Genomic DNA, 26,594 nt, shown 5'->3' with positions numbered 1-26,594 from the left:
CAGCATGGTTACACTTTCATTGCTTCAGAACTTCTGCAAGATTCTGTTTGATACTAAGTCTAAAAAAGTGTTAGAAGAGCAGTTCATTTAAAGGGGAGTGACAGAGAATGTAGTGGTACCAACATCTGCTTACATGAATCTTTTTGTTAAGAAAAGGGAAAAATGAATTTTGGGGAAGGAAAGGACAGTATTGCTTTGCAATAAAACAAACCATAGCTGCTCTGCTTTTTAATATTTATAAGAATTTTTACCCTCAAATGATGCAAAATGCCTTTGTAAAATGCAAGAGGCATGGCAGACCACAAAATTGAGCAAGATTTTCCTATCTGCAATATGCCATGGCAATCTGCCCTCTAAGGTCTAATTACCTCTTTCAAAAGACTTGTGTGATTGTGAAAGCTGCACACAATTTCTGTTCCTAATTCTTTTTCTTCAGGGTAATAATGCTGATACTTGAAGAAATATCTTGCTATCCAAAAAAATGGAAAAGCATTTAAACGGTCAAAACACTGCTGTGGATATCAAACATGTCTAATAAATTGTGTTTCCCAGCACAGAGTACCATCCAGGCTAACCACCCAGTGAGGCTGGTTTGTTGGCTGAGACACCATTGTCCTGAGTCAGACCAGTTTACAAAATGGAAAGACAGCTTCCACATCCAGACCATTTTAGTCATAGTGTGTCATGGGTAGCACTTAGTTATGGTGAATGCAGATCATTACATTGCTCCTGAAATCCCTATTTATATCACCTCTAGAGGCTTACTCCCCTCTGCTATTTCATTCAGTAAAAATCTTTTCTATGCATCTGCCAAACCACTCATCCAGGGCCCTGCAGCACTTTCAAGCTTGTTTTGCAGGCTTACGTGCAGTCCACGCAGGAGGGGTGGGGAATGTTTATGGTACCAGCAAGTCCTTGTGTCATCCAGTCTGAATAACCTTGGAAAGTGAATGCTATAGCTTGTGCTCCCTGATGTCATCACGCCTATTAAAAGTAATATTAATGTTAAGACTGTTGAGAAATAGTGAATTGTAACGTGCTGTCTACAAGTTCTAATTGACCTCAACATTTTTGATCACATAAGCAAACACCTCATGCATAAAAAGCATATAAAGCACACTTTATAAAATGAGACTTTTTGCTATCTTGTTTTCTTACTAGTCTTCAGAGAAATTAAGGAAAGGCCAATAGTATTCAGTGTAAAACTTACTATACATCTCATTTGAAAGAATACTGTTTTTCTGTGACTTATAAAACAAAATACATCTCATACTAAAAGACTAATAGCTTGAAGTAAAGTATTTAATGCCAGAAGTGATGTTGAGTTTGATGTCCTTATGCAGAGAATGCTGAATATAAATTACATAGTAAAAAGCCTGGAAACTTTATGGTACTGTGGCTAAAAATTTTTTAGAGGAGCATACCTCAATGTGAGAACTGCTCATTACATATAAATTGAAAATGTGCATCATATGAAAGAAAGTGGTGCACTTACATTAAATAAAATTATAGATATATTTATTAAGGCTTCTGACAGTTGAATGTCATAAAAACAAAGAAAATACAATTCCCTTAAAAATACAAAGAAAGTCAAACAGTCAAATAAGAAAGTATATACAAAATAGAATAATCATGTAGAATATTCTTAATCCAGAGGACATGGCAAGCATGGAGGATTCTAAGAATTTAAAATATTTGTAGGTGAGTGGACGTTACGCATCTACTAAATCGCACCTGCGATGTCTGTATTCACCTTTGAAGCAAAATCATTTCATCAGAAAGGATTTTGGCTTCAGGAAGCCAGGATGTCCTCAGTTTGCAGGAATCTGTTTAGATTATGAATTGTTTGGGCCACTGGTTTGTTTTATTTCTGTGTATTTTAAAGAGCCGAGTACAATCTCAATGCCAAACAAATCCAAATTCTCTGCCTCTCTTCAATTTTCCTAGAAGTGTTGAAAACAGAAGTCAGAATAATGATGGTATTTATTAAAATACTTTATTCGTTCTGATAATTCAGTATCTGATTCCTGCGGTCTCCTGTAGGGGAGACCCTAGCAAGGGCTAGTTCTGTGCTGTCGCCCCAGCTGCACTACGCTGCTGAGCTATCAGAAAGATGCTCTAAAAAATGGCCAGCACTCTCCACGTTATCCCATACTGTCCCATCAGCAACAAGCGTGTCAAGAGAGAAGATGCAGTAGCAGTAAGAGAGGTAAGGTAAAATGTAGCCTTCTACCACCTGATGCAGCTGGCAGTTAAACCAAACCAACAGAAAGTAAACCATAGTTCCTAGGCAATTTCTCAAAGTGCTGAGCAATCAGAACACCTGAGTGTTGGAAGCTTAAGTCACAGGTGATCATAGCTATTTGATGCAGTCCTCAGATTTCTCTGTTTGGGCATGGAACACAATTTTTTGGGAAAAACTTGTGGTCATGCTCATAGTCTCTGTGCTTGGCCAAAGAAAGTAAAGTAACTTTGTGCTCTGCATCAACAGTAAGGATATCTTCCCTCTGACTGTGTTTTAAAATTATTTTAGCTCAATCTTGTACATTTTGTAAGTAGGAATTTTGTAGCTTATTAGAGGACTGACTCTGACACAGTTGTAAGACTTTGGCAAGCAAATCTTGGGTATTGCTGCTGCTGTCTTTTGGTAAAGTATCATATTCTGTTTGGTAAGTCATACGTGAGTAGACCATTATACTTGATGATAGACTGCTTCCAGGTTCATTTTTAAAAAAGATTAAACATTCATACTGGGTTACAGGCTTTTCTCAGTAACACTCTCTTCTGTAGGCCACTTAATCTGTCAATTGTAGCAGTTCTTCCTGACAATAACTTTGCATGACAGTAAAATACTATTTTGGATTACAAAAAAATTAAAATATGATCTCTCTTCCTAAAAGCCCTGAATTTTGAAAAGTCACTTTAATTTTTGAAAACTAAAGAATCACTTATCTTATGTCTGCACATGGAGGAACAGTGCTGTGAAACTCCTGTGCCAACTATTTGTATTACGGAGTGTGAAGCAGCATCTGTGGAGTCAGGGTGTGGGCAGGCTCCTCTCGCTGCCTGCCAGCAAGCTTGGCAGTGCAGCTGTGCCAGCACAGAGGGGTATTTGTTGTGCTAAATCTAAAGCTGCTGTAGGATATGTTCTCTGCCCTCTCAGAGTCACAGTTTGCTTCTCAGGCCAGTCTACAGCCACTATAATATACCCAGGATGTTTGGCCAAATCTGGTGGTTGTCCTTCAGTTCTTTTTTTTTCCACATTTGCTTTCCTTTGTAGAGCACAACTTCAGAGCCCTTAATGCTTAGACATTTGAGAATTTCCTGACAGTCCATTTGGATTCTTTTCCATACAGGTTCCTGACTTTGCTACTCCGTACGCTTTATGACTCCTCTTTAAATGAAGTTATCAACACCAGCAGTTGGTGAGATTTCCAATTTTCTGGATAAGGCAACTGAGATGGAGAAGCCACACCAACTTCCTTTCACTTCAGGAGATTAAAACAGGGCAAAGTAATAGCTTTTCTCCCTTGTCATCATCATCATCATCATTATTATTATTATTATTGCTATTTTACTTTATTTTATTTCAATTATTAGACTGTCTTTATCTCAACCCACAAGTTTTCTCACTTTTACCCTTCCGATTCTCTCCCCCATCCCACCAGGGGGGAGTGAGCGAGAGGCTGTGTGGTGCTTAGTTGCTGGCTGAGGTTAAACCACGACAGTGCTTGAAGATCTGTAGCAATTGAGGTGTCTTGTATCTCTCTGAGCCCCCAGACCTGTTCTTCTGAGCTTCCTCAGTCTGTAGAGGTCACCCCCTTCACATTGCAAATGACCTAAGGAAAGAACTTGTGGAGGACTTCTCCTGGTTCCAGAGCAAGGGGACCAGGGCAGTGTCATGGCAAGTCCTAACATCAGAATGGCCAGGCGGGATGAGGTGAAGGTACTGTTTTGCTCACGTCCAGCTTAGTGTCCTATTTCCCACAGTGGCCAGCAGCAAGTGGTAATTAGGGAAAGAATACAGAAGAGGACAAGTATGGAAAGACGCTTTGCTGGTATTTCCTCTGAGCATCAGGCAGCCTGTGGCATAGGGACTTCCAGAAACCAGAGTTTGTATCTGCATTCTTGTGCTTAATGGGTCTTGATGGACTTTCTATGAATTTTTCTAATTACTTTCTGAACCATTCATAGTTCTGGCATACACAACATCCTGTGGTAATGAATTCTGTGATTCAGTTATGTTGTGTAACAAAATGTTTCTTTTCCTTAAATCTTCTTAGGAATTTCATTAGGTGCCCCTACTTCTCTTATCATGAAAAACAGTGAATAGTTTTTCTCTGATCTATTTTCTACTTACCTACATTGTATTTTTTTCTCTGCTTTCCTAGAGAGAAGCAGCTTGACACCTTTGTTGCTCTTTTCAGTACATTTTCTGGGTATGTTGCATCTTTTTTTGAGATGGGGTGACTAGCAGTACAATCTATATTCATGAGAAGAATTTACAGACTAGTGTAACTGTATTTTTCTAATAATTCATATTTATTTTGCCTTTCAGATGTCTGTTGACTGACATTTTCATATAACTCTTTACTGGATGGTAACAGCTCATTTAAAGCTCATCACTATGTGTATGTATAAACATAGTTATGCACTCGGAGGAAAACTTGCCTTTACTCTGCATTTGTCAACAGTGAATTTCACCTGCCATTTTGTTTATGATCTGTATTATGAAACAATTTTTAACTTTTTTCAGTAGATTTGACTTTCCCACATAATTTTGTATCATCAGCAAACTCCATCACCTTCTTGTTCTCTCCTCTTAGCCTAATAATCCAGTAAGTTGAAAATCATGGATTTCTGTTGGGCTGCACTGATAATCTTTCTTCCTCTGTTGTGAAATCTGACCTCTTGCTTACTGTACTTTAAAGGATATTAAATTATGAGCCCTCTCGTCCTACAACAGCTTCATTTCCTTGGTGAGGGACTTCGTAAAAAGCTTTCTGAAAATATAAGTACGCTGGTATCAACTGATTATTCTTATCCACATGCTTATTGACTCCTTCGAAGAAAAACTACAGATTTACAAACCAAGACTTAAAAATTTTGTTGATACTTTGCTATTTTACTTGTCCATATATCTTCTAATTCTATTATTACAATTTAATTTCTTCATGAAGTCTTGAGTAACACCAGAGGTCCTTTACTACCACAGAGTCCATCAAAGCTTTCTGTGCAAAAAAAAGGAAGGTTACTGGGGATCTAAAACAAGTCTAAAATATTAAAGTTTTTTTTTAGAATTGCTTTCAGGCTCCTAATAAAGATGATATTTAATTACAGCAATTAAGAATCTGTAAGCACTACTGAACTTCAAAATGAACAGCTGTAATTTTGGTGCTTGCAGAGACAGATGACAAAGACCACAACAGCATATTTAACACTCTACATTTAAGAACTGTGTCTTTATAATCAACCAGTATTATGGTGGGTTACTAATAAAAATTAACCAATTGCATTTTATGCAGAGTGAGACTGACTTATATGGCCCTGGTTTCCTGCAAGAGCATCAACATCTTGGCGCTCAACACCACTGCCTTATTTCTGCACCAGTGCATCATACACCCAGCCCAGCTAATTAGGTGGACTAATCATTCAGACTTCTGGAACAAAAATGAGACAGTTGCACTACACAACAGTTAGGGTACTGTGCTACTAGAAAGCACACCTTTCTTCAGTAACCTTGAGCTATGAGCTGTACCCAGTGCAGGACTTCTACATCAGATTAGCAGGATCTTGAGAGGCAAGTTCCATCATTATTCAAATATCTGAATTTTTCCTTTCGTATTTAATAAGAAAACAGATCAAGGCTAGACAATAGTTTTTTATCCCTTGTATTCTCAGTATCACCTTTCCATTCACTGAGGTTTGTTGACCTTACTAAGGTGCGTGGCTAAACCAGTAGGCTCTATATATTTCCAACCTGGAACTAGTGTAATTCATTAACATTAGGACTTATAGTTGGGAGAAATAAGCTTTTGACTGCTGCAAAACACAGCAACCTGTTTCCTTGATGAGAATCATGTCACTAGCGCTTCACACTTCACCACTGTCAGCCAAATCACTTACCAATTCCGATCCTGAGGCACTGGAATAAAAAACCTTGACAGATAACCATTAATTACCTATCAAAACAATTGTGTTTCTTTGGGATTTTGTACACAATATATGTACACAATATTTCATCCTCAGATGAAATATGAGGAAGACAGTGAGATATGCCATCAGGCATTCTAAATGAAGCCTACAGAAGAGCCCATCTAAACAAATAGAAGGAAATTAGTCAGAGGCAAATAGGATCTGTAAAGCTGTGTATGTGCATAGGTTCTCAATGGTGTATACAGCATTGCAGCTAAATGCGGCTGAATGCAAGAGAGACAACATACTGCAAATCATTTCTGGGGAAAACTGTAACAGTAATCAAAGACGATACTAAAACATGAGAGAGAGACAAGAGTTAAGCTGCTAAATCTTAGGGGGAAAACTAATGTGTATAGGATACAGTTTCTTAATTCAGAGATAATACAGTAATGGACAGCCTTCAAATGATTTAGCCAGCTGGAAGCAATGTATTTGATTTTTGAGGATAAAATGTAGTAAATATCCCTAAAAGGACAGAGTGAGTAACCATCCACAGGTTTTCTATATGATATTATGGGAGCAAATGAATCAGGCATATGCTTGTGATGTGGTGCCAGTGGGGGAGGGAAGGACAGAGAGACCAGATGTTCCTTAAGAAGCAAGATTTAACAAGAAAAAAAAGCAGAACTTCTTCCTAGTAAGATCAACATACTCCTTCTTGGTTTTCATTCAAAAGAAAATTTCAGGAATGTCCTGCACAGATTTAGATGGCTCAGGAAAAGGTATGTACAAAAGGCTTCCATACACTTACTTTACTTAAGGAAAACAACCACAAAAACAGGTATCAAGGAATGGAACAGAATTCACTCTTTTTTAACTAATCCTTAATCCTAGAATGCACTGCCTAAGCAGGAGCAAGTAAAATAGAAAATCAGTAATACTTATTACAAGAATAAAATTGCAACCAGAAGGATCAGCTGTTGCCATTAGCCTTATTCTGGCTCCTGATAAATTCTGATGATATTTTTGACCCATTTATCTAAAAAATAACACTGTACTTCAGATGGCATTCCTACTTAGAACTGGCATTATGTGGCTGCTCATCAGCCGTTCTTAAGTCTGCTTTTTCCAGGTGTTTGAGAAGAATCATTTTGTTCAGATCCATTAAAAGGATTCTTGTATCTTAGACATCTTCATGTCCAAAGGTTGCAACTAAAACTCATAACCTATAACTAAAAGCCATGATGTTTTCTGAATTGGAAACTGATCCAGTGCCAACTGAATATAAGGGGAGCGCGTGACAAGCAGTCAATCGTGTCTTCAGACAGAACCTGTTCATTATATAGAGTCACTTCAGTGATTATTAATGCGAGCTTTTCCCCCCAAGACAGGACTATGGCTTTCCAAAGTATGTAAATCTTGCTATAAATATGAGGAATACAGCTGGTCATGAGGTGGCAAGATATTGATCACAAAGCAGACATTTTTTGTGTTAATGATCTGAATCAATGCTTTGATTTGAAATCTCTATGATTGCTTAGTCTTCAGAAATGGTGTACAACAGAATTGAACTTTAACAACTCCATCCTACCAGAGGAACATTCTATTTTATTATGAACCAATCTGGCAATGTAAAAAGGTCTATTGTGAATTAGAATCTGGTTCTATTGTTTCTGAGCAAGTATCAGCAACCTCCTTACAGGGATACAGTACATTAACAACCTGCTAAGCATTTAATGAGTGTTAAAGAAAGAACAGTTACAGTTATACTGCAGAAAGGGGAAAAAAAAGATTAAGTCAAGACTGTTTTTCTGAGATTCAAATACCTGATCAGTTTTCTGATCACCTTTTGTAAGCAATTATTTATCATTTGCATAGTTTATGCCTCTGTGGAGGATGGGATTAGCTAGTAAATACTATGGAGTCATGAATTATACTGTCAGTGTTTTCCACATTTAGTTTCAAAACACATGATGAAAGAACAAAATGTCAGTGAGATGATGACATGAAGACAGGGAGACATCTGTGTCTACTGAAAATTAACTTTGTTCTGCTAGTGCTATACCTAGTGGGCATCCTTAAACTGCACGAGTGTCTGTATGTGCATGCACATGCATGCATACCCCTCAGGGTCCAAATTAATTTTCATGAAATTCCCTGAACAGAATAGAACATTCTGTTTATAATAAGCCACTATTGACCAATTAAATATGAACTAAAGACCTGGAGGTCATTTTGTGTTTATTTGATAAGGTAGTCAATATATAGAGCTGTGTAATTGCAGTTGAAACTAAAGTTCTGCTGTAAACATGGAAAAGTCCCAGTATGATATGCATTTGTTCTCAAGGCCATATTTGAAAACTTCCGTGTTGGTATCTTTGATATTCTAACAAATGCTGACATGATATGTTATTGTAGAATGGACCATTTCGTCATCTAAGCATAAATATTATACTTTGGGAAAATAAGAAAAATACAGATTTAGTTTTAGAATATACATTTTTGTAATGCTAATTCTGTCACTGCTTTTTGAAAAAAACTTCTAGCATAAATGAGAGTTGGATAGTGACTATGTGATACAATTTTTCAGAGAAGATGGGTAACTGCAGGCACCAAAGGTTGTTATTTACCTGAATCTCTGAAAATTCAGACCATACGCAGCTGAAATTTGGTGCTTCCAAAAGTGTCAAAAACTGTGGCATGCTTTTGAAATCTGATCAATTTATTTTGCAGGATGAGGTTAAGTGTATTTTATGGAGTAAAATACACTCACTCACTTTACACTCACTTCTATTGAGTTTCATATGCAGTTTTGTAACTATGCTATGTATGCCAGTACAGGACACTTGTGAATCAATTAACTTTTTTTTTTCTGTTTCAGTAATGTACTAGATTTGATGATTGTATGTTTTATTTGTATGGTGTTTCTATCTTTACTATCTAATTTAAATTATGGTATGAAGATTTTTGAGATCTGGCTAGAAAAGCAAAAATTGCTTTCTCCTCAAAGGTGAAAAAGACTTGTTGGGCTGTCCTAAGTGTAAATAGTCTGACTTGGATTAGGTTAAGTACCAACCTAACAAACAAAAACATAACATTTATGTAACTACAACCTACATCAGAACAGACAAAACACAAACAGCTCAGATGTTGCAGTGGCATCTGACAGGAATGACTTGTCCTCTTGAAACTTTTTAGATTTGATAAGACAAAAACTAAATACAGTGGATGTTACAGTACTAAAATATTATGAAATTAAACCTAAGAGGCAGTGCTTAGGACTGCATGTTTTGATGCTTAAATGCATTGTAGGGGAAGGCTGAGGTGCCCAAGGTCCAAATGTTCTCCTCAGCCTGGAGAAACCTAATGTCTAGTTGTGGTACCTTTATTTTATACAGCTTCTACAAAAGGAAATGAAAGATTTATTGAGCCAGATTTGAAATACTAATGAAGTAGGAGTTTGATTCAGTTTTCTACTGAGAAAGCAACTCCCCTAAAGGAGATGCTGTAACGGCTTCCTGTCTTTTTCGGTGTTATTTCAAGAATAATCAGATACAAAACATAACCTATACTTGAAGTGTCCCAGTGCAGAACCAAGGACTGCCAGATTCCCTTGTTCCCCATGTTTATTCTGTCTTGTCCCTTCAATGTAACACTTTCTGCTGAACAGTGAACAGCATCGATGGTTAAGGTGGAGACTGGCCCCCATTTCATTTTAATCTTACAGGGAGCTGGTTAGTAGAAACAGAATTATATCCCTACCTGCTGAAGTCTGAAATTCCAGGTTTACCATTTCTGAGGCTAGTATGCAGATGATAGCTTCCTTCTTGGTGAGTGTCTAATCTGAAAAGAGGATGTGGTATTGTGAAACCTGTACGGACAGACACACCTAACCCACAGTTCTCTGTAAAGAACCTGTTTTAAACACACCCATTTACTTAGTGTCACCTACTGGTTATCTCTTTTCAACTTCTCCCATATTTATAGCGACACTCAATTGCCCTTTGGAACTATTTGGACCTTCTGAATCACAAAAATAGATTTGTGCAACCATATTTACTTCTAGAACTATGTACTTCCATACTTCATCATTCAAATTAGTGGGTTCATAGGGAAATATGCCTGAGGATGTGGGAGCTCTGCATGCCCGAGTTCTAGTCCCTCCTTCAGGGACTGTATGTGCATTCTGTATTGTATTTAATTTTTACTGAAACAGCATTGGAAACAGACTGCAGTCTGTTTTTCTGTGTCTTAAGAGCTTAGCTTTTTCACTAGAAAAAAACAATTCCTGAATTATTTTACATTACTAAAAATAGGTTTCATTAAAAATTAAGAGAGAGGTTAGGCTTTTATGCATGGTGTAATTCAAATCCCTATTATAGCTACTCATAGGTTTTGCAGCCACATAAATGGTAGGGTCTTGACCAGACACGGTAATTTAGAATACTTAACAAAGGCATACAGCGTCCTCATAGCATCACATGAGAGTTGGTGCCTCCAGAATGAGTAAGGAAGCTTAAATGAGGCATTTGGTTCAAACCGTCAAAATTACATACTTGTGTATGGTTGCTTATATACAAATGAACACTGACTGATTGCCAAATGACTGACATCAAGATTTTCACCTCGGAAAGCATGCACAAACCTCATTTCTCACAAAATAAAATAGGGGTTTTGTGCTAGCGCCTAGTGTAGTTTTGCCTGCAGCTTGGTAGCACTGGAAATTTGGCAAGATGAACTGCAAGAGGCCCATATCCTGTACACCAGGCATGTGAGCTGGCCAAGACCTAAGGACGCTTGCACAGCATCTGCTGGCATTTTGCCTGGATTAGTTGCTGCAATTTGCACTTACTTTCACAAGCAACAAATCTGTCCCCAAAGAAATGATAGGTCACTACCACTTGCTGTGTTTTTATCTTTTTTTCTCCTTTGAAATACTTTTAGATGTAATTCTACGTTCAGACCTTGGAAACAGTCTTTCCTCATTGTGTCCTCTTCTATTTGACCAAAACAGATTCCTGTTCTCTCTTCCCTACACCACCAGTTCTTTTAGGTTGCAGCTCAAGCAGCTCTCTGCCTGCTCTGGTTTGGGACTTCGGGATCTAGCTACAAGACCGGGTTGAGCCTTTATTTACAGCAACATATTAGCATAATGTGTTATTAAGTGTTGCATCATAAATGCAGACATATTCTTTCAGACATTTCTGTAGCTACTGAAGGTGTTTTTGTGTGTAATACCGATATGAAGGCATCTCCACTTGTGACACAGTTTCACTATCGCTTTGAGCTAACATACACTGGCACTGAAAACAAAGAGGCTGGCCTGCAACTTCCTCCCTCCCTTTCCTCTCTTCCAGCCACTTCTGCTCTTCTTTTGCTTTGTAACTTGTGCTTCCACAGGTGTTTACACACAACTCAACCAGATCTGGAGATCTAACTGGGGATAATATTAACCCCACAAAAAAATAAATACGTTTAGTTAGTTTTGACTAAACTAAAAGATACTTTTAAATGGATCAGCTTTGCTGCGCAGTTCATTTACCTGCCAAATGAATGCTCGTGCTCACGCTGATAGCACGGGAACAGGCACAAGCAATTAAGAGCAGGTAAGACCAGCTGCTTCTTTTGGAGGGCCAGTTTTAAATGAGAGAGATACGCTTTCTGCACCGATATCACAGCACAGAAAATAAACCCAGGAGAGATCCTTGTTGCACGTTCAGAGATAAAATACAAAATTGTTAGCCCCCCTCAGCAAAATCCTGGTTGTTTCTAGACATTGAGGACATAAAGGCAGTATGATCAAGTTTCTGTAAAGGTGTTCAATATCGATATAAGTGTAAAAAATTATTACAAATATTGTAGAACATATTTATATTTGGTTTAGTTTTATGGCAAAAGGGACACACATTGCTTATGTACATAGTGTTTACGTTGCTCCTACCAATTAAAAAGTTGAGGAATGCTGCAAAGCTTTTCAGATGGAAATGTGGGCTATAACTTTAGGTTCCAGTATATTAGATTTTATAAATGACACAGGATTAAGCCTGGTCAGTTTTCAGACGGGAGATTTTTGTCAAAAATCTTGCTATCATAGGTGTGGCACAAGTAAGTAGAAACAGCATCTTAAATCTCCTAATAGTACTACTGGATGTTTGTGTTGAAGATGCCTACTGAAGTGGTATAGCTCTGACTATATTCTTCACAATGTAATAATAATAATTGTATTACCTCAATGCCTTGAAATTTTATCAGCAATCAATAAGCGTCACATATCTTAAAGAGTGCTATTACCTTTTATGAGCACAGATACCTAAATCTTGTTTTTACAGTTAAGACAGTTCAATTGAAGAATTTGTTCTTCCTAAGTAAAAACATTGCTAAATGGATGCTTTTGGGTATGGGCAATGATTTTCAATACTATGAAAATCACATTGCAGTAATAGGTGATCATTTTATACTTCAGCTAGAATATTTGTGAACAAAGCAGATGAAAGCAGCTAAAATGTAACAAATTCATAGTTATCAAAACATTTACCTTGAATACTTCATCAAAATGTTTGCTGAATCTGAATCTGTAGCCTCTATCACTGCAATATAACGATAAACGCTGCATAGTATGGGCTTGGAAGAGAAAAAAAAGAACTATTTCAAACCACAGAGGAAATGCATGCAATCAATACACTAACAGAGGTGCATATGTGGCTAGAATACTGGTGGACAAGCCAGCTCAAAGTTTTGAAAGTGCTGAGCACCACAGTTGTAAACTCATGTCTGGTGCAATGACGTAGGTAAATTTTGCCTAAAATAGAATCACCAGGGCAAAAGACCAACCATAACTTCTTCTCAGCAGAAACACTGTGGTGAAATGAAAACTAATTACAGTGTTTAGGGCAAGACAGATCTGGTAGGCAGAATAGTTTATGTACTAAACATCTAGTGGTACTTAGACCACGCAGTGACTCTGCAGTTCCTGATTTATTCATTAGTCCTGGAACAGACAGATTACACATCCATTTCTACTGGCAGGTTTTGGGGGGAGGGAGGGAGAGCTAATTCTGCTGAAAATTTCTTGTTCTGTTTCAGTGAAAAGCTTTTATTTGAAAGAAGTCTTGAACATCATTATCTCCTGAGCAGGAACTGATTTAAGTACTGGAAAGGTTGATTTGAGCATACTGTTTACATCCAAGTAACCCTTAGAAATCAGCACTCCAAAACGCTGACGTTAAACTCTGATTTAATTGAGCAGCTGCTACAAGTGAATAGAAGTTGAGATAGCTCAGCACTTTGTTCCTCTGTTCTGCATGTACACAATAGATTTGGCTCAACAAGAGCATTTTTTATTAAACAGTGCTTTCATTTGCAGCTAGATGCAGCATATAATTGCACATACTCTGATTAGAATATAAGCACATTAGTTTACAGTTCTGTGTTCTTAAGGTCTATGGCAGAGGTAGTAAATATAATGATATGGCTGTTCTTCCAGCCTCAATATGTGCAGAATGCACATCGTAAGGCAGATCTTAATCATGAGATTGAATGCCTTAGATATTTCTTTCTCTGTTAAAATGTTGGATCACGTTCTAACTGGTTTTATTTCTTCAAACCTTAAAAGTTCTAAGAATTGCGAGGACAAAGAATGCGAAGGTACAAATAAACACAAATCATCTTTTTCAAAAAGAAAGAAACATTTGTACACCTAATAAGTTCTGCTGAAAGACTAAAGTGACGTAGTCAGTTCAAAGGTTGAGTCAGATATCGACAAATACTCAAAGGAGGCAAACACTCAAAGGAGGACAGGGGAACATGGCTGGGCTAGCACAGCAAGGACGGTGGGGTCCCGATGGCAGGGAAGTCTGAGAGTGTGAGGGATCAAAAGCAGAACAGCAAAACCATAGTGTCACAGCTGGTCTTGTTTTACAGTTACAGTGGTAAAACATCGTAATATCCACGACTGCGAGAAGATTTAGAAGTAAGAGATTGCCTTGATTCTTGATTTTCACGCTTCTCAGTAAAGGGAAGCTGAGACATGAAAGCCAGAAGTTAATAGAAAGCTTTGCAGCACATCATTGTAAAGCAGTGAGCTTTCACAAAACATCACTAAAACCCCAAAACTGCAGATAAGTTCATGAAGACATACAGGTGCCTGTGAGCCTGCCTGAGACTAAAAGGAAGCAATGTCCCAAGTGTCCTGGTTACAGAGGCGGTAAGGAGACCCAGGCGTCCACCGCTCCAGTTCATGGCCGCCATGAAACTGCCCTCCTGGCCTACACCCCTAAAAGCCGTCTCGGGCAGCGGGCGGGCCATCTTCTTGCAGCGGAGAGGCGTTTGGGAGGCCTGCCTCTCCCCTCCGCGGTCCTGTGGAAAAACAAGGAACCTCAGAAGCACGCGGGGCGGTGAGGCAGCGGCGGGAGGAGCGTCCAGCTGAGAAGACGCTGCCCCTCCGCCGGAGGGCGGCCGCGGCCTGCAGTGCCCGCGCCCGCACAACCCCGCGCCGCGCCTCCCCTGCCCCGCACGGCGCCCCGCGGGCCTTCTCCGGCCTCGGGCACGCCTGGGGGGGGGGCGGCGGCCGCAGACCGCCGCGGCTTCGGCTGTCACGGCCCGCTGCCCGCACGGTCCCCGGATCGCGCCCATCCGCGCCCAGCGCCGGCGGCGGCGCCGCGGCCCCTTTAAATGGAGGCGGGGCCGAGCCCCAAAGTTTGCACAAGTTGTGGAGCGGGGCCGGCGGCCGCGCGGAGCTGCGTGTCCGGCCCGGCCATGGGGCCCCCCGCCCGTTAGGAGCCCCCCGCTCCGCTCTGCCCCGTCCCGCCGCCATGGACTACCTCACCACCTTCACCGGCAAGGGCGGCCGCCTCCTGCGCGGCACCGCCAGCCGCCTGTGGGGGGCCGTGCCCGGCGGCCTCCGCCAGGTCCGCTTCCAGGACGGCCGGAGCGGCGGTGCACCGGGCCCCGCCGAGCCGGCGCCAGGTACCGGCGGGGAAGGGGCGCGGGGAGCGGCAGGGGCAGCGGCCGGTCAGGGGCCTCTCTGGGCGCCGGGGTGGGTTTCTCAGCCCCTCTGAGCCTCTTTGGAGGGGAGCGAGCTCCGGGGGAAGCGAGAGCGTGCAGGAGGGGGAGGAGGTCCCTTCCCGGCGGGGAGCGGCCCGCGCCTTCCGCGCCGTGCTCTGGCTGGCCGGCTTGCCGAGCCGTGGCAGGAGACCTACAGCGAGCGGCTCCGTTCTGCTCCCGGGGCCGCGCCGGGGCAGCTCTGAGCGGTAGCCGAGGGAGGAGGCGGCGGTGGAAGACGGCGAAGGGGGGGCGTGGGAGGGCCGGCACATGGACCCCGGCCTGCCCCGCCGGCGCGCCTGCCCTGTTGCCGGCGCCTGCCTGAGCGGAGGCTGCGTCCCGAAGGGGTTGCACCAGAAGACGGGTCTAATAAAAAACCAACTTTGCTCTTGCTGCACGTCTTCCTGATTTCAGTGGCAGTACTACTACGTTTAGTTTCATTCCACCTCACCCCACCCGCTTTCCTGGTACTTTTATTGACCAGGGTGACGGAACTGGAGGACAAACTCCTTGGTTTGAGATCTCCTTTGTGTACAAAGTGGTTTCTGCCTCTCGTGCTCCCGAAGAACGGGCAGTAGTACTTTGGAAGTAGGTTTGGTGACGGTAGGGGCAGAAGTAGTACATCTGCCTTTCAGTGGTCAAACAGGTCAGTCAGGAGACAGTAAGTGACTCTTTTTGTCCTGTGTTTGGGAGCAAGAGGGCTGCTTTTGTCACCCCCTTTCTTGATAATGTCGTTGGGCTGTATGTATGGGTATTGTAACTTACCTGAAGTGAGCACCCAGACTGGCAAGAAATACCATGTGAACTGGAGGGGTGGACAGTGAATGTACACAGGCTGTGTATGCAGAAGAGGACTGGACAATAAGGGCTCAAGGAAGGTAAAAGGATTGGAGATTAAAAACAAACCATGACATAACTAGTAAAAGCAGCATGGTCTAAGGACTGGTTTGAAAGAAAAAGGCATATGAAGTTAAGTTTGTGAAAAGGCTTTATAAAAAATCTGAAGAGCAGCATACAATGAATAGTAAATATTTTCCTTTTTTTTCCCTGTTCAAGAAGCTCTGTGCTAAGTGGATGATAGCATGTTTGTAGTCTGCAGGTAAGGTTGAAGTCAGGCCTCTACTGAAAAGTAGTATTAAAGACCATTAAGTTTCTTTGTTACTTTAGGTTATTTTGGAAGAGTAAAATAGTTGGGTTTTCTATCAAGAGAAACAAGATCTGTTACTTACTGTGGTAGGCAAGGCAGTAGGAATGCCCATGCAGTCTGTCAGATGTAGATGATGTCTCCTTATCATCTACATCTGACTTATGTAACCAAGTATATTTACAGTGCCACTCTTTCTTTCTTTATTCTATGTCCCTCTCCCCCAAGACATGCAGGGAGAGAAAGAGATAGTAACTTGTTTTTCAGCAGTGAAATGAAGTGCTTTGAATAAGGCTTCTACAAACTGTTAAAGGCTTGTTGACAAAGGTTACTTTTTTGCAGAAGCAAAATGGCAGTAAAACTCTTAGTATCTTCTGGTCTTTTAATCAGTTATGAGACCGTGTGTTCAGCTGTTAGTCTAAAGCATCTCCTGTGATACCTGTGACTTCTTGGAGGGGAAAAGCTCTTTGACTATTCTTCCCCTCTTGCTCTGGGACAAAGGATTAACTTAGACTGCATTATAATGTTTTGTTTTTTTCCCTAGCTTTGAGCAGGAAGTGTATTTCCTCAAATACTTCCATAATGTAATACTTAAAATTCGTATTCATGAAAAGTGACTGCAGTTCTGGAACATGGGTTGGGTTTCCGTGTATATAGAATTTGGTGTGCCTATTTGACAGAACCATACTTTGGGTTTTTCCTAACCTAGGCAAAGCACACTGTGCAAGGCAATTAGATCCTGGCCCTCCCATGGTGTCTTCTCTTTCACGGGATTTCCATCAGTTATGGGCAGAAACAAATTCTTGTGACTGTAGACTTCTTCTGGCAAGCATTTTGCTGGCTTTCACAAACCACCTGTGCCCTGGTAATGGGTGCTGTGGAAGCTGTAACAATGATTACAATAGTTCAGCTGAAATCCAACCTCTGTTTTAATTAGAGATGGGTCCCCTGACATTAAGTTAAACCTTAATGGCAAATTCTAACTACTCCAACTGTTCAATCTCTGTATGCGGTGTTCTGGATCCAGGCCTACCTATTACTCTAGGTTTTTTTCCCCACTTAGGACTTTCAGAAGGATCTTTTCAGTGTCCGTTTTCTTTGCGTGGTTCAGTTGTGACTATGCACTACTTCTTAAAGGTCTTCATAAATACCTTAAAACCCTGTTTCCACGTTTCTGAAACAAAAAACAACCTTTTTTATTCTTAATTATTTTTAATTTCACTTCTACAATAAAGTATCTCAATTTTATTCATGTAATATTAGTAAACTTATGTTTACTGTTCTCTTGCTTGTCTTTCTAAACAGTTGAACAGCTGCTCTATAAGGTTTCCAAGTTCAGGGAGGCAAGTCTGTTCAAATGCTGTACCTCAAATCACACTTCTGAGCCTGTGTACTTCTTTGGGTATGTGCAGAACAGTTTCTAGTATTTCTTAGCAGGGAGAAAGGAGACACTGGGAGACTGAGTAGTGCCATAGGAGGCTGTAAACCTGTTTAACCAGTTTACATTGTTTGTGTCAGCAGCCAAGTCAGTGAAATAACTTTAGAAAGGTATTTTGTCTTTTAATCATTGTGGCAGAGGATAAAAATGCAAGGAGAACCAGAAATTCTAGAGAAAGCATCTGGCTTTAGTAAAGGTGCTACCAATAATTTCAGAGTGTAAAATTCCTTTTAAAAAAAAAAAAAAGGCCTTGTGGGCTTTGAAATATAACTTCTACAGATAGTCTATTGATAATTTCTAGAAAGAGCTAGTATGTATGTATTCAAGGCCTGGATTTACCTAGAAACTTTAGCTAGAACAGAACATAGCTTTCTTGTTTATTGGTATATATTGTAGGTGTTAGCGTGTTGAAGTTGCACGCGTTTTTGTTTGCTTTAAGATTGAACTCAAGGCTTTAGGGAATGTGTGATTAAGGATTATCTTTACTGCAGAATTAACTTGAAAGTTCAGTTTAATTTGAGTCTCATCTATACAAACCTCTTACTTAAATGAGCCAACAGCATGTCTCATAGTTCAGTATGCTGTTTGCTTTGTCTGCTGTGTAAGGGGGAGTGTGGCCAGCAGTGAGGGACGTGGTTTTGCTTCTTTTCTGTGAGACTGGTGAGGCCGTACTTTGAATATGCTCTTTTGTTTGGTGCACCACTGTTAAAGAAGGCTGCTGAGAAACTGTAGAGGGTCCAGCCAGTATGTTTAGGGGCATAGGGCATATTGACCTGTGAGGAAGGATTGAGGGAGCTGGGCTTCAGTCTTGCAAAGAGGAGACCAAGGTGGCTTAAAGGAAATCTAATTGTGTCCTACGTTTACTTAAAGGGGCACACTCTTCTCAGTAGTAAGAGGTGATAAAAGAAGGAGCAGCAGCCATGAGTTGTAGCTTGGGAGGTTCAAATTGGACGATAGAAAAAACTTCACAAGAAGAGTGGTCCATCACTGGGACAGGTTACAGTTTTAAGCTGACCTAATTTGATGTTGACAATATTCCTGCTTCAAACTGGAGACTGGAGTAGATGTACTCAAGAGGTTTCTTCCAGGTAACACTTTGGCTCTGTGAGGATATAATTCCATACCTGGAGTCTCATGCTTCTTCCCTCCTAGACATTTTCACCTCACTTCTGTCTGTGGTCACTTCATGGAGGGAGAAGATAAACTGCACAAGCAGTCTTGACTTCCTGCAGTATGTCTCTGATTAAGTACGGAAGTGAAAGAAATGAAAATCAGTCATTCAGAACTCCTTGTTCAGAGAAACCTCTTAACCAGTCTGTCAGGGAAATTGTTCTAGCTGCCTTCTATCAAGAGATTTTTTTGTTGCTTTTTTCCCTCAGGCTCAACTTGATTGTTCAGTTCTGAACCATGTGGCCTGTGGGTTTATTTACATTTTTTCTTATCAGCTTTCTAGTCTTTACTGTGTATGGTTATCTTACCAATCTATCCGGTAAGCCATGTGGCCTGTCAGTCCTCTGTACTATGGTGAAGGTAGCAGCAGTGCATTAGAAAGATAAATGTGCAGGGCTAATTTACGGTACACTTGTCAAGTCCTGCTGTAAAAGTTAGTATCTTCCTTTCTAAAAATCTGTCTCAGAATAAAGCAGACATAAGAATAAGGTAGGTTTTCCTCACTTCATCCTTATTCAGTACTTCACTTTTAAGAAATTAACTTTAACAGGTGTATGAGAGAGGCTTAAACTGGGGAGACACAATTCTGCAAGTTTTCTTGTACACACTGTTCTGGATAAAGCACATATGAAATGTAATAGCACCCTTTACAAAGACGATAACGCTTCACTTTCATGTCTGAAAATACTTCAGTTGGTACAGGCATAAGAAGCAAATGTGATCTTGGAATGTATTAGGCTGGTGACTCAGTCATCTTGTGATATGTTAATTATGCACAATCTCTTCTTCCGACTTATGCGCTACTAGTATATAGAAATTCTTGACTATTCCCTAGGTGTATGTGATGTTAAATGATCTTTTACTTCATTTTATGCTTTGTACTACTACATCTCACCCTGCTTTTTTTCTCCAGGCTTTGGGGCTACAGAATTCCTTGTGTGTCCTTTTGCCCAGCCTTTGCTGTTGATTGTGCTTCTGAGTTTTTGATGTGCAATTGAACTGTTTTAAAAAATAGTCCTTTGGGAACTCATTAATATACCCCTCCATTCTGCTAGTTTCTACTTCACTCTCCCCTTTAGTGAATTTTTGACGTAGTTTACAATTCTTCGTCCTGTTTTTTACTGTTCAATAGGATTCTAATGTATTGGATGTTTTACTGAATTTCAGTTTATATCTATGTCAGTCATCTGCTAGATTAGTTTATAATCTAAGTATGGTTTATTCTAGTAATCTGGTATCCTTTGACTAGATTACATTTTTGTTTTAATGTGTCATGTTGCATTTTTATCTTAATTTTTCTGGTTAATTCCCATTTCTAACATTAAAACAGTTTTGAAGCTGACGTTCTACTGAGAACCTGTATGCTCATGACTGCCTTTCATCTTACTACGTGTATGAATAATACCTTTCTGTTCATCAGTAAACAACACACCTCACTGTGTTATAGGTGTGGATCTTCCTCTGGCTTGGTTTGGGGAGGCAAGGGAAGAGGTGGCCTTAAAAACAGCTGCAAAACTTATTTTGGTGGTGGCCTCATGCATCTGCATTGCCTGCCAGAAAAATGTGGGAGGAATCATAGTTACAGATAACTCGAATTGCAAGCAAGGCTGTTTAGTCCTGCTTAAAGCAGGGAAGACTATGACTTCAGGCTAGGTTTCTCACTGCTTTACCCAGCTGGGCCTTGAAAATGTCCAGGGATGGAAACTGCACAACTGTTCTGGCCAATTATATTTTTACCTTTTATCCAGTCAGAAGCTCTCCTGTTTGTCCATTACGTCTGTTGTCTTTTGTTCTCCCACTATACATCACTGAAGAGCCTGGCTCTGTCATCTTGATACCTGTGGGGAAGTTATCTAGAAGGTACAGGAAAGCTGCTGTTACAGTCCCTCAAAACCATCTCCTCTTAAGGCTGTAGAAGCTCTGTTCTCTTAGCTTCTTCTCACAGGCCTTGTCTACCCTGGTGGCCCTTCACTGAAATGGTTTTTGTTCATTAATGCCTTTCTTATATTGAAAGGGACTGAGGGGAGGGGGGACGGGAACGGCACGGTGACACTAGAGCCAGTATTCCAAAAGCAGTCAGAGTGCCAAGTTAAGGAGAATAGCTGCTTCTCTGGTGCACTCAGTCTGCTGGCTCTGCTCCTGTTAATACAGCTGAGGATGCTGTTGGCCCTCCTTGCTGCTAGGGCACACTGCTGGCTGGTGTTTGTCTTTCTGCCTACCAAGACCCCCAAGGTTTCTTCTGCAGACCTGCTCCCTGTCTAGGCAGTGCCAGCCTGTACAACACAAGGGGCTCTTCCTTCCCATGCAGAGGACTTGTCCTGTTGGATTTAATAAGGTTCCTGTCAGCCTGTTCCTCCAACCTGTCCAGCTCCCTCTGAATGGCAGCCCTGCCCTCAAGTGTGTTGACTGGTCCCCCCAGTTCGATGTCATCTGCAAACCTAATGCAATAAACTTGTAAAGTAAGATGTTCACTGAAGCATTGGGTCTAACTTCACACAGTAGATCTGTTTGCATGTCAGCAGAGCAGTTGTAGTGCACAAGTGCTACATTATTAGGATAAGCTGACTGATTTTGAGCTCTTAGAAAAACTAGGTACCATTGGCTTAGGTGTGATAAGGCAAAGTGTAAATTCTTAAAGATGTCTAAAGATAATTTAATATTGCTGCTTGATGGTCAAACTGCTTGTGGGGTATTGTGTAGACTTGAAGATGTACGACTAAATGGGCTTAAATATCTGAAAGAGAAGGACAATAATTATCAGAAAAGTTGGATTCCTTTGCTGTTTCAGTAAAGCAATCATGATTTTTACAAATTTTCATTAATATATACGCTTGGTCTACAGAGAGGTTGTACAGTAGGTGGAAATTGCAGTTAGGTAGTCTCTAATGTATTAGACTGTATACATACATATTTTAGATGGAACAGGGAAGGAAGCTTACTGTTGTTAATACATACTGTGGCATAATCTGAAAATTTGGTGAAGCATTTCTGTTTACCCTGAATGTGAAATCTTATTTTAGAAGAAGGCCTGTGTGATGCACGTACCAGGAGTGTCAGGCATGGAGCTGGCTTTATGTCTCCTAGCCATTTAGAGAAGTGGCCTGCCTTAAATTTGTTTCTATTGAATTGTTTTTCATCCTGAAATCATGCATTTAATTATTTCTGCCTATTACAGCTGACTGTATAGCGGAAAAGAGGGTCATGTGTTAGGGGGATCACAAAATGAACTTGAATTAGTGCTGAATCTGTATTGCAGGGAAAAGCTATTTTGATGTGTTTCAAGTATTGATGCAGCATTAACAAGGTCTTGGATGCATTTAGTTTGGGGTTTTGCTTAAGAAAAATGTGAACAAAAGAATCATGTGGAGAGTAGTGGTAAGGATCAAGAGTTTTGAGAATATGACTTACTAGGAAAGACTGAATCACAGAATGAGTAGCAGTTGCTTAGCAAGAGGAGACTAAAGGGGGCATTATTTATGATACTGCCTTGGTCTGTAAAACTACCATTTTGGCTAGAAAACTGCAGGCTACTAGCATCTTGTAGGCTGCTATTAGGGCCTCTTTGGTTCTGAAGATGTTAGAAGATAACTGAAAATAATATTCCAGTAATTAGCATAAGCATATCTAACTGCAGGAGTGGGAGAAGGGTCAATGAGACAGTTGCTCTACTGAGATGTAGCCCCTGCTGTTAGGATCCCCAAGTCACCAAGCCTCATGGAATATAAAGATTTCCTACTTTAATCTTTTTTGTTTCTTTATGAATAGATTACAAAGATCTAATTGTTATTGAGCAGAACTAATCAAATAAAGATGTAATATCTATGCTTCCTCTGTTTTATCAATTAGTTGCTTCATGTGCTGCTAAATAACAACGTACTCGAGAATATTTCAAAGAAAGACTACTTTTGTTTCCTTACCTTCTTGTGATTCAGTTTTTAAAAATCTTTACCCCATATGTGCTGCATCTCTTTTTTAAGAACTGTGAAAAATTGTGTCCTAGACAAGCATTTAACAAGGCTGCCGCCTCTGCCTTTTTCTTAAACACATGTAAATCTAATGCATAACTTGCAGTTCTTGTTGGGGGAGGAGGGAAAGATAAATCATCGTTTTCTCATCTTCTTGACCATAATAAGCTCAGTTATTAATTGTAAACAATTTGCATTAATTGTTGACTTGTCCAGCTTACTTGCTTTATCTCAAAGGATAGTTCTTTGGTTTATCAATTTATTCCTCTGGAAGAAGGGATCTTTGTAATTTCTGTTAACATTGAAATGTATAGAAGATCAGCGGCTGAGAAACATTGCAAGTTATTTGAAATTTAAGCTTATCATGAAGGAAAATAGTAGGGTAAAGGAAAATTTAATATATCTTGTTCTATGCAGAGCTTGAAGGTACTCCTAAGCAGTTCTTAGCATGTATCATTGCGTTGTTACTCACAGTACAAATCTTGAGTTCTCTTTACCAGCTTTCATTGCCAGAAGCCCAAAGGATGTGCTAGAAGCATCAGCAAACAGAAAAGTGAAGGTCTACAATTCGGCTCAGGTGGCACACTAAGAAATGAGAAATGTCACTTCCGTCACATCAAAGTGAACTAGCGGTGCCACAGGAATATTTTCAGTCAACCAAAATTCAGTGGCACAGGGCCATACAGAGGCAGTTAGTAGAACTTACCTATAAATACTGGAATTTAACTTCAGTTGTCTTCAAATTACGGTTGAATAATGCCACTGACTATTATATATTTTTAAGGTCAAAGCTGTCTCATTGAAAGCTGTATGTTCCTAAAATATAACGTTCCTAAAAACCTTTTTCCTGTCTAGTATAAATATGTTGGAACAGTAAGTCCTTCTCTCTGGTTATGTTGATGATCATATGTAACCATTCTTATGTTACTGTCATTTAATCTTAAGTTTCTGTATGCATGCATCCAGTGTTCAGACTAAATACTGGTCTGGTGTCATTTTGAACACTGCTGTCTGTATCTTTCTAGTTCTAGTCTTTTAAATCCTAGACAGTTGTAATATTTTCTTGTAATTTGTGGATCTGACGTACTTTTTCACTTCAGTGTTTCAAGCTGTTGTGGAGGCCCAGTCTTGCGAAATGGTGGTTCAGAATTAAAGGATCAACCCTGATGTTACAACAGGTCTGGTCTTGTTTCTGTCTAAACCAGCATGGCTAGAGATCTGATAACCTAGCACCACAGATCCCCTTGTTAAAGTTACTGTTGAGTCTTGAGGTTGTGTGCAGTGTGGTTGGTGGTGACAGGTTTTTCTTATACCTGTGGTCTGAGAACGTCAGCCTTTGGTAGTCTCGCTGGCTTACTGCTGGCAGATGACGTAATGATTGTGTGTAACCTAACAAGATGAGCTCATGTGCAACAGTTATCAGGAAAATAAGTAAAATTAAAGGATGAGACTGATTCCTATTGGTGCTGAGGTCTTTTCAGATCATTGTATCCTATGCTGGCAGTTGTTTCTGTTTTCACATAATTCCTAGAATACCAGGGGCACAAGGATGGCTGACAGATGCATTTACTTTCCTCTCAAAAATAAATAGCCTGGTCATTCAGCAAGAGATAGTTGGAGACTTAGTATGCCATCAGGGAGGTTGAATTCATGTTTCTGCTACTGTGACCTATTTTCACAATTGAAATACCTCCTAGTTTTGTTTCTGAGATGTTAGGTGAATTGGACGGGTTCTGTATGAACAGACAGCTCAAGCACTCGGGCTGTGAGCAGAGGTGTGGCATCTGAGGTGTCTACCCGGTGCTTGGCCAGCTGGGTAGTCAGTGCACATATAGCTCACCACTGCCTGCCTCCATCTCTTCTTGACTTGGAGGACTTAGATCACAGTAGGTTATGAAACACTTAAATCCTGTATCCATATAGTGAGGGGGAAATAAAGCTATTACAGAGGGAAGAAATGAAAGTGGGCACTGATGGCAAGGGTAGGAATTACTGTGTTAGGTATGGGAGGGGATGAGATAAAAATATGAAAAACTGCAGATTATAAGCTCCTGGGGAATTTGTGGTAGGAGTTCTCCTGGCATCTGCTTTTCTCCAAGGTGCCTCCAACAGGGACCTTCCTTCCCCACCCCTACCCCCCAGTTGCTCTTACTTTCCTGAAGTTACCAGAGTGCTCTGAAATCTAAAGCACAGTAGGTCCTTCTGCCCTGAAGAACAAATAACTTTCCTTTTTTATTTCTGGCATAAGGAGCAGAACTGGTTATTTGTGCAGGACTTTATTCTACTGTTCAATTACTGGAAAGGGAGAAGATAACTTGACCTCTGAATGGTACCTGTCTGCAAGCTCTTTAGACGCTTATACACAAACTAGTAAGAAGAAAAGGGAAACTTAAATCTGGGTTAGGGGAAAAAAAAAAACAACCCACAAACAACATTAGGCTGTATACAAATGAAGTGTGTATATACATTTGTAGTATGGGCTGCTTTATTTCTATCTAATAGTGGGGGGAGGGGGGCAGGGGAAGAAGATGCTTGTTCTACAATAGGAGTGCTCCATGTATAGATTAAGGCATGTATGGGATCCTGGATGAGATCAGTCTTTCTTCAGCTGCATCCTTTGACTTTTGCTTAGGAGTGTTTGAACCAGACTGGTGTTGAAAGAAAAAGATGAGGCTGCTGGCAAAGCTTTGGTATGGGCTGAAAAACTTGGAACAGCTACAGTCAAGCAGCTGTTGCAGTTTTTCAGTAGCTTGCTGAGGAGGCACCTGTTGTGTGGCAAGGTCAGGTAGAAACTTTGGTAACAAATTATTTGACCAGAAGAGGAGCATGTTGGCTACTGCTAGTCTACACACAAACTTCTAGTGCATTTTATTCATTACCGAATTGGCTTAATTTCCCCTAGAGACATTTGTAGCATCTTTAAAAACTGTTAATATAATCAGAAGTAAAGGTTTCTTTTAGTTAACTTTTTAAAAGCTGCAATTAATAGAAATACCTTTTAATGTATTGAATGAAGACAGTAGGGTGCAGAATTACAGTGTTTAGATTTTTGGAATTCCTAGAAAGCTTTTAAAAGTAGGCTTAAAGTCTTGACTGTCATTCATAGCTATAAAAACTTACCATAATTAATACCGTCTATACATCAATTTTTCTCTTGTAGGTATGGGAACGTTCTCCCTCAGACTTCTTTCAATATATTAAGAAAAGTAGAATTAGTCCAATGTTTATTTCCTTATTATATAAAGAAGACCCCAGGAGAGTTACTTACATTGAAGCTGCTAGAAATCATTTTTATTGTTGCCCTCTGCAGCTTGCCCAATACAGTAAATGTGAGGTATTTGCTGAGGTTTTACTTTTGTGTGGTTTGTTTCTTATTTTTTGACTCTGCAGAACTTCTGTGTATGTTGTGTTGGATTTTTTTCCCTCTCGTATCTTGATAGTTTCAACTATCCACATAGAAATGGGGTGGGGGGGGAAGCATATATGAAATTCATGCAAGTATGTGTCTAGTCTCTTTTCCAGTGTTGCAGTCAGGATACTAACTAAAAATAGTAATGCACAGAAGTTGCTGTCAATTTATAGCAAGTTTCCTTAGTACCTCAGGTGAGGCTTAAATACAGCATGTTTTCTATTCTTAATCTAGCCATGCTAAAATATTTTAAAATAATATATTTTGTGAGGTTTGTTTTGTCTATTCAAT

At 40.2% G+C, this 26,594-nt stretch overlaps 1 protein-coding gene across 7 annotated transcripts in view; it reads left to right on the top strand.

Moving 5' to 3' along the window:
* The window catches only part of OXR1 (oxidation resistance 1), a 305,203-nt gene that overhangs the window by 204,151 nt on the left and 74,458 nt on the right, over positions 1-26,594 (top strand). Inside the window, exon 1 of one of the 7 annotated variants that reach the window (XM_076329241.1) lies at positions 14,873-15,102. The exons of 5 other annotated variants lie outside the window; for them this stretch is intronic. In XM_076329241.1, the coding sequence (XP_076185356.1) occupies positions 14,949-15,102 (154 nt within the window). In that variant the 5' untranslated portion in view covers positions 14,873-14,948. Of the gene's footprint in view, positions 1-14,872; positions 15,103-26,594 lie in introns of those variants that run through there. One more of the 7 variants, XM_076329246.1, reaches the window with a different exon arrangement.

Source organism: Aptenodytes patagonicus, chromosome 2, assembly GCF_965638725.1.
Source record: "Aptenodytes patagonicus chromosome 2, bAptPat1.pri.cur, whole genome shotgun sequence".
In the NCBI taxonomy this organism is placed as follows: Eukaryota; Metazoa; Chordata; class Aves; order Sphenisciformes; family Spheniscidae; genus Aptenodytes; species Aptenodytes patagonicus.
The sequence above is the reverse complement of the archived record's forward strand: the minus strand, read 5'-3'. Positions and strand labels throughout refer to the sequence as shown.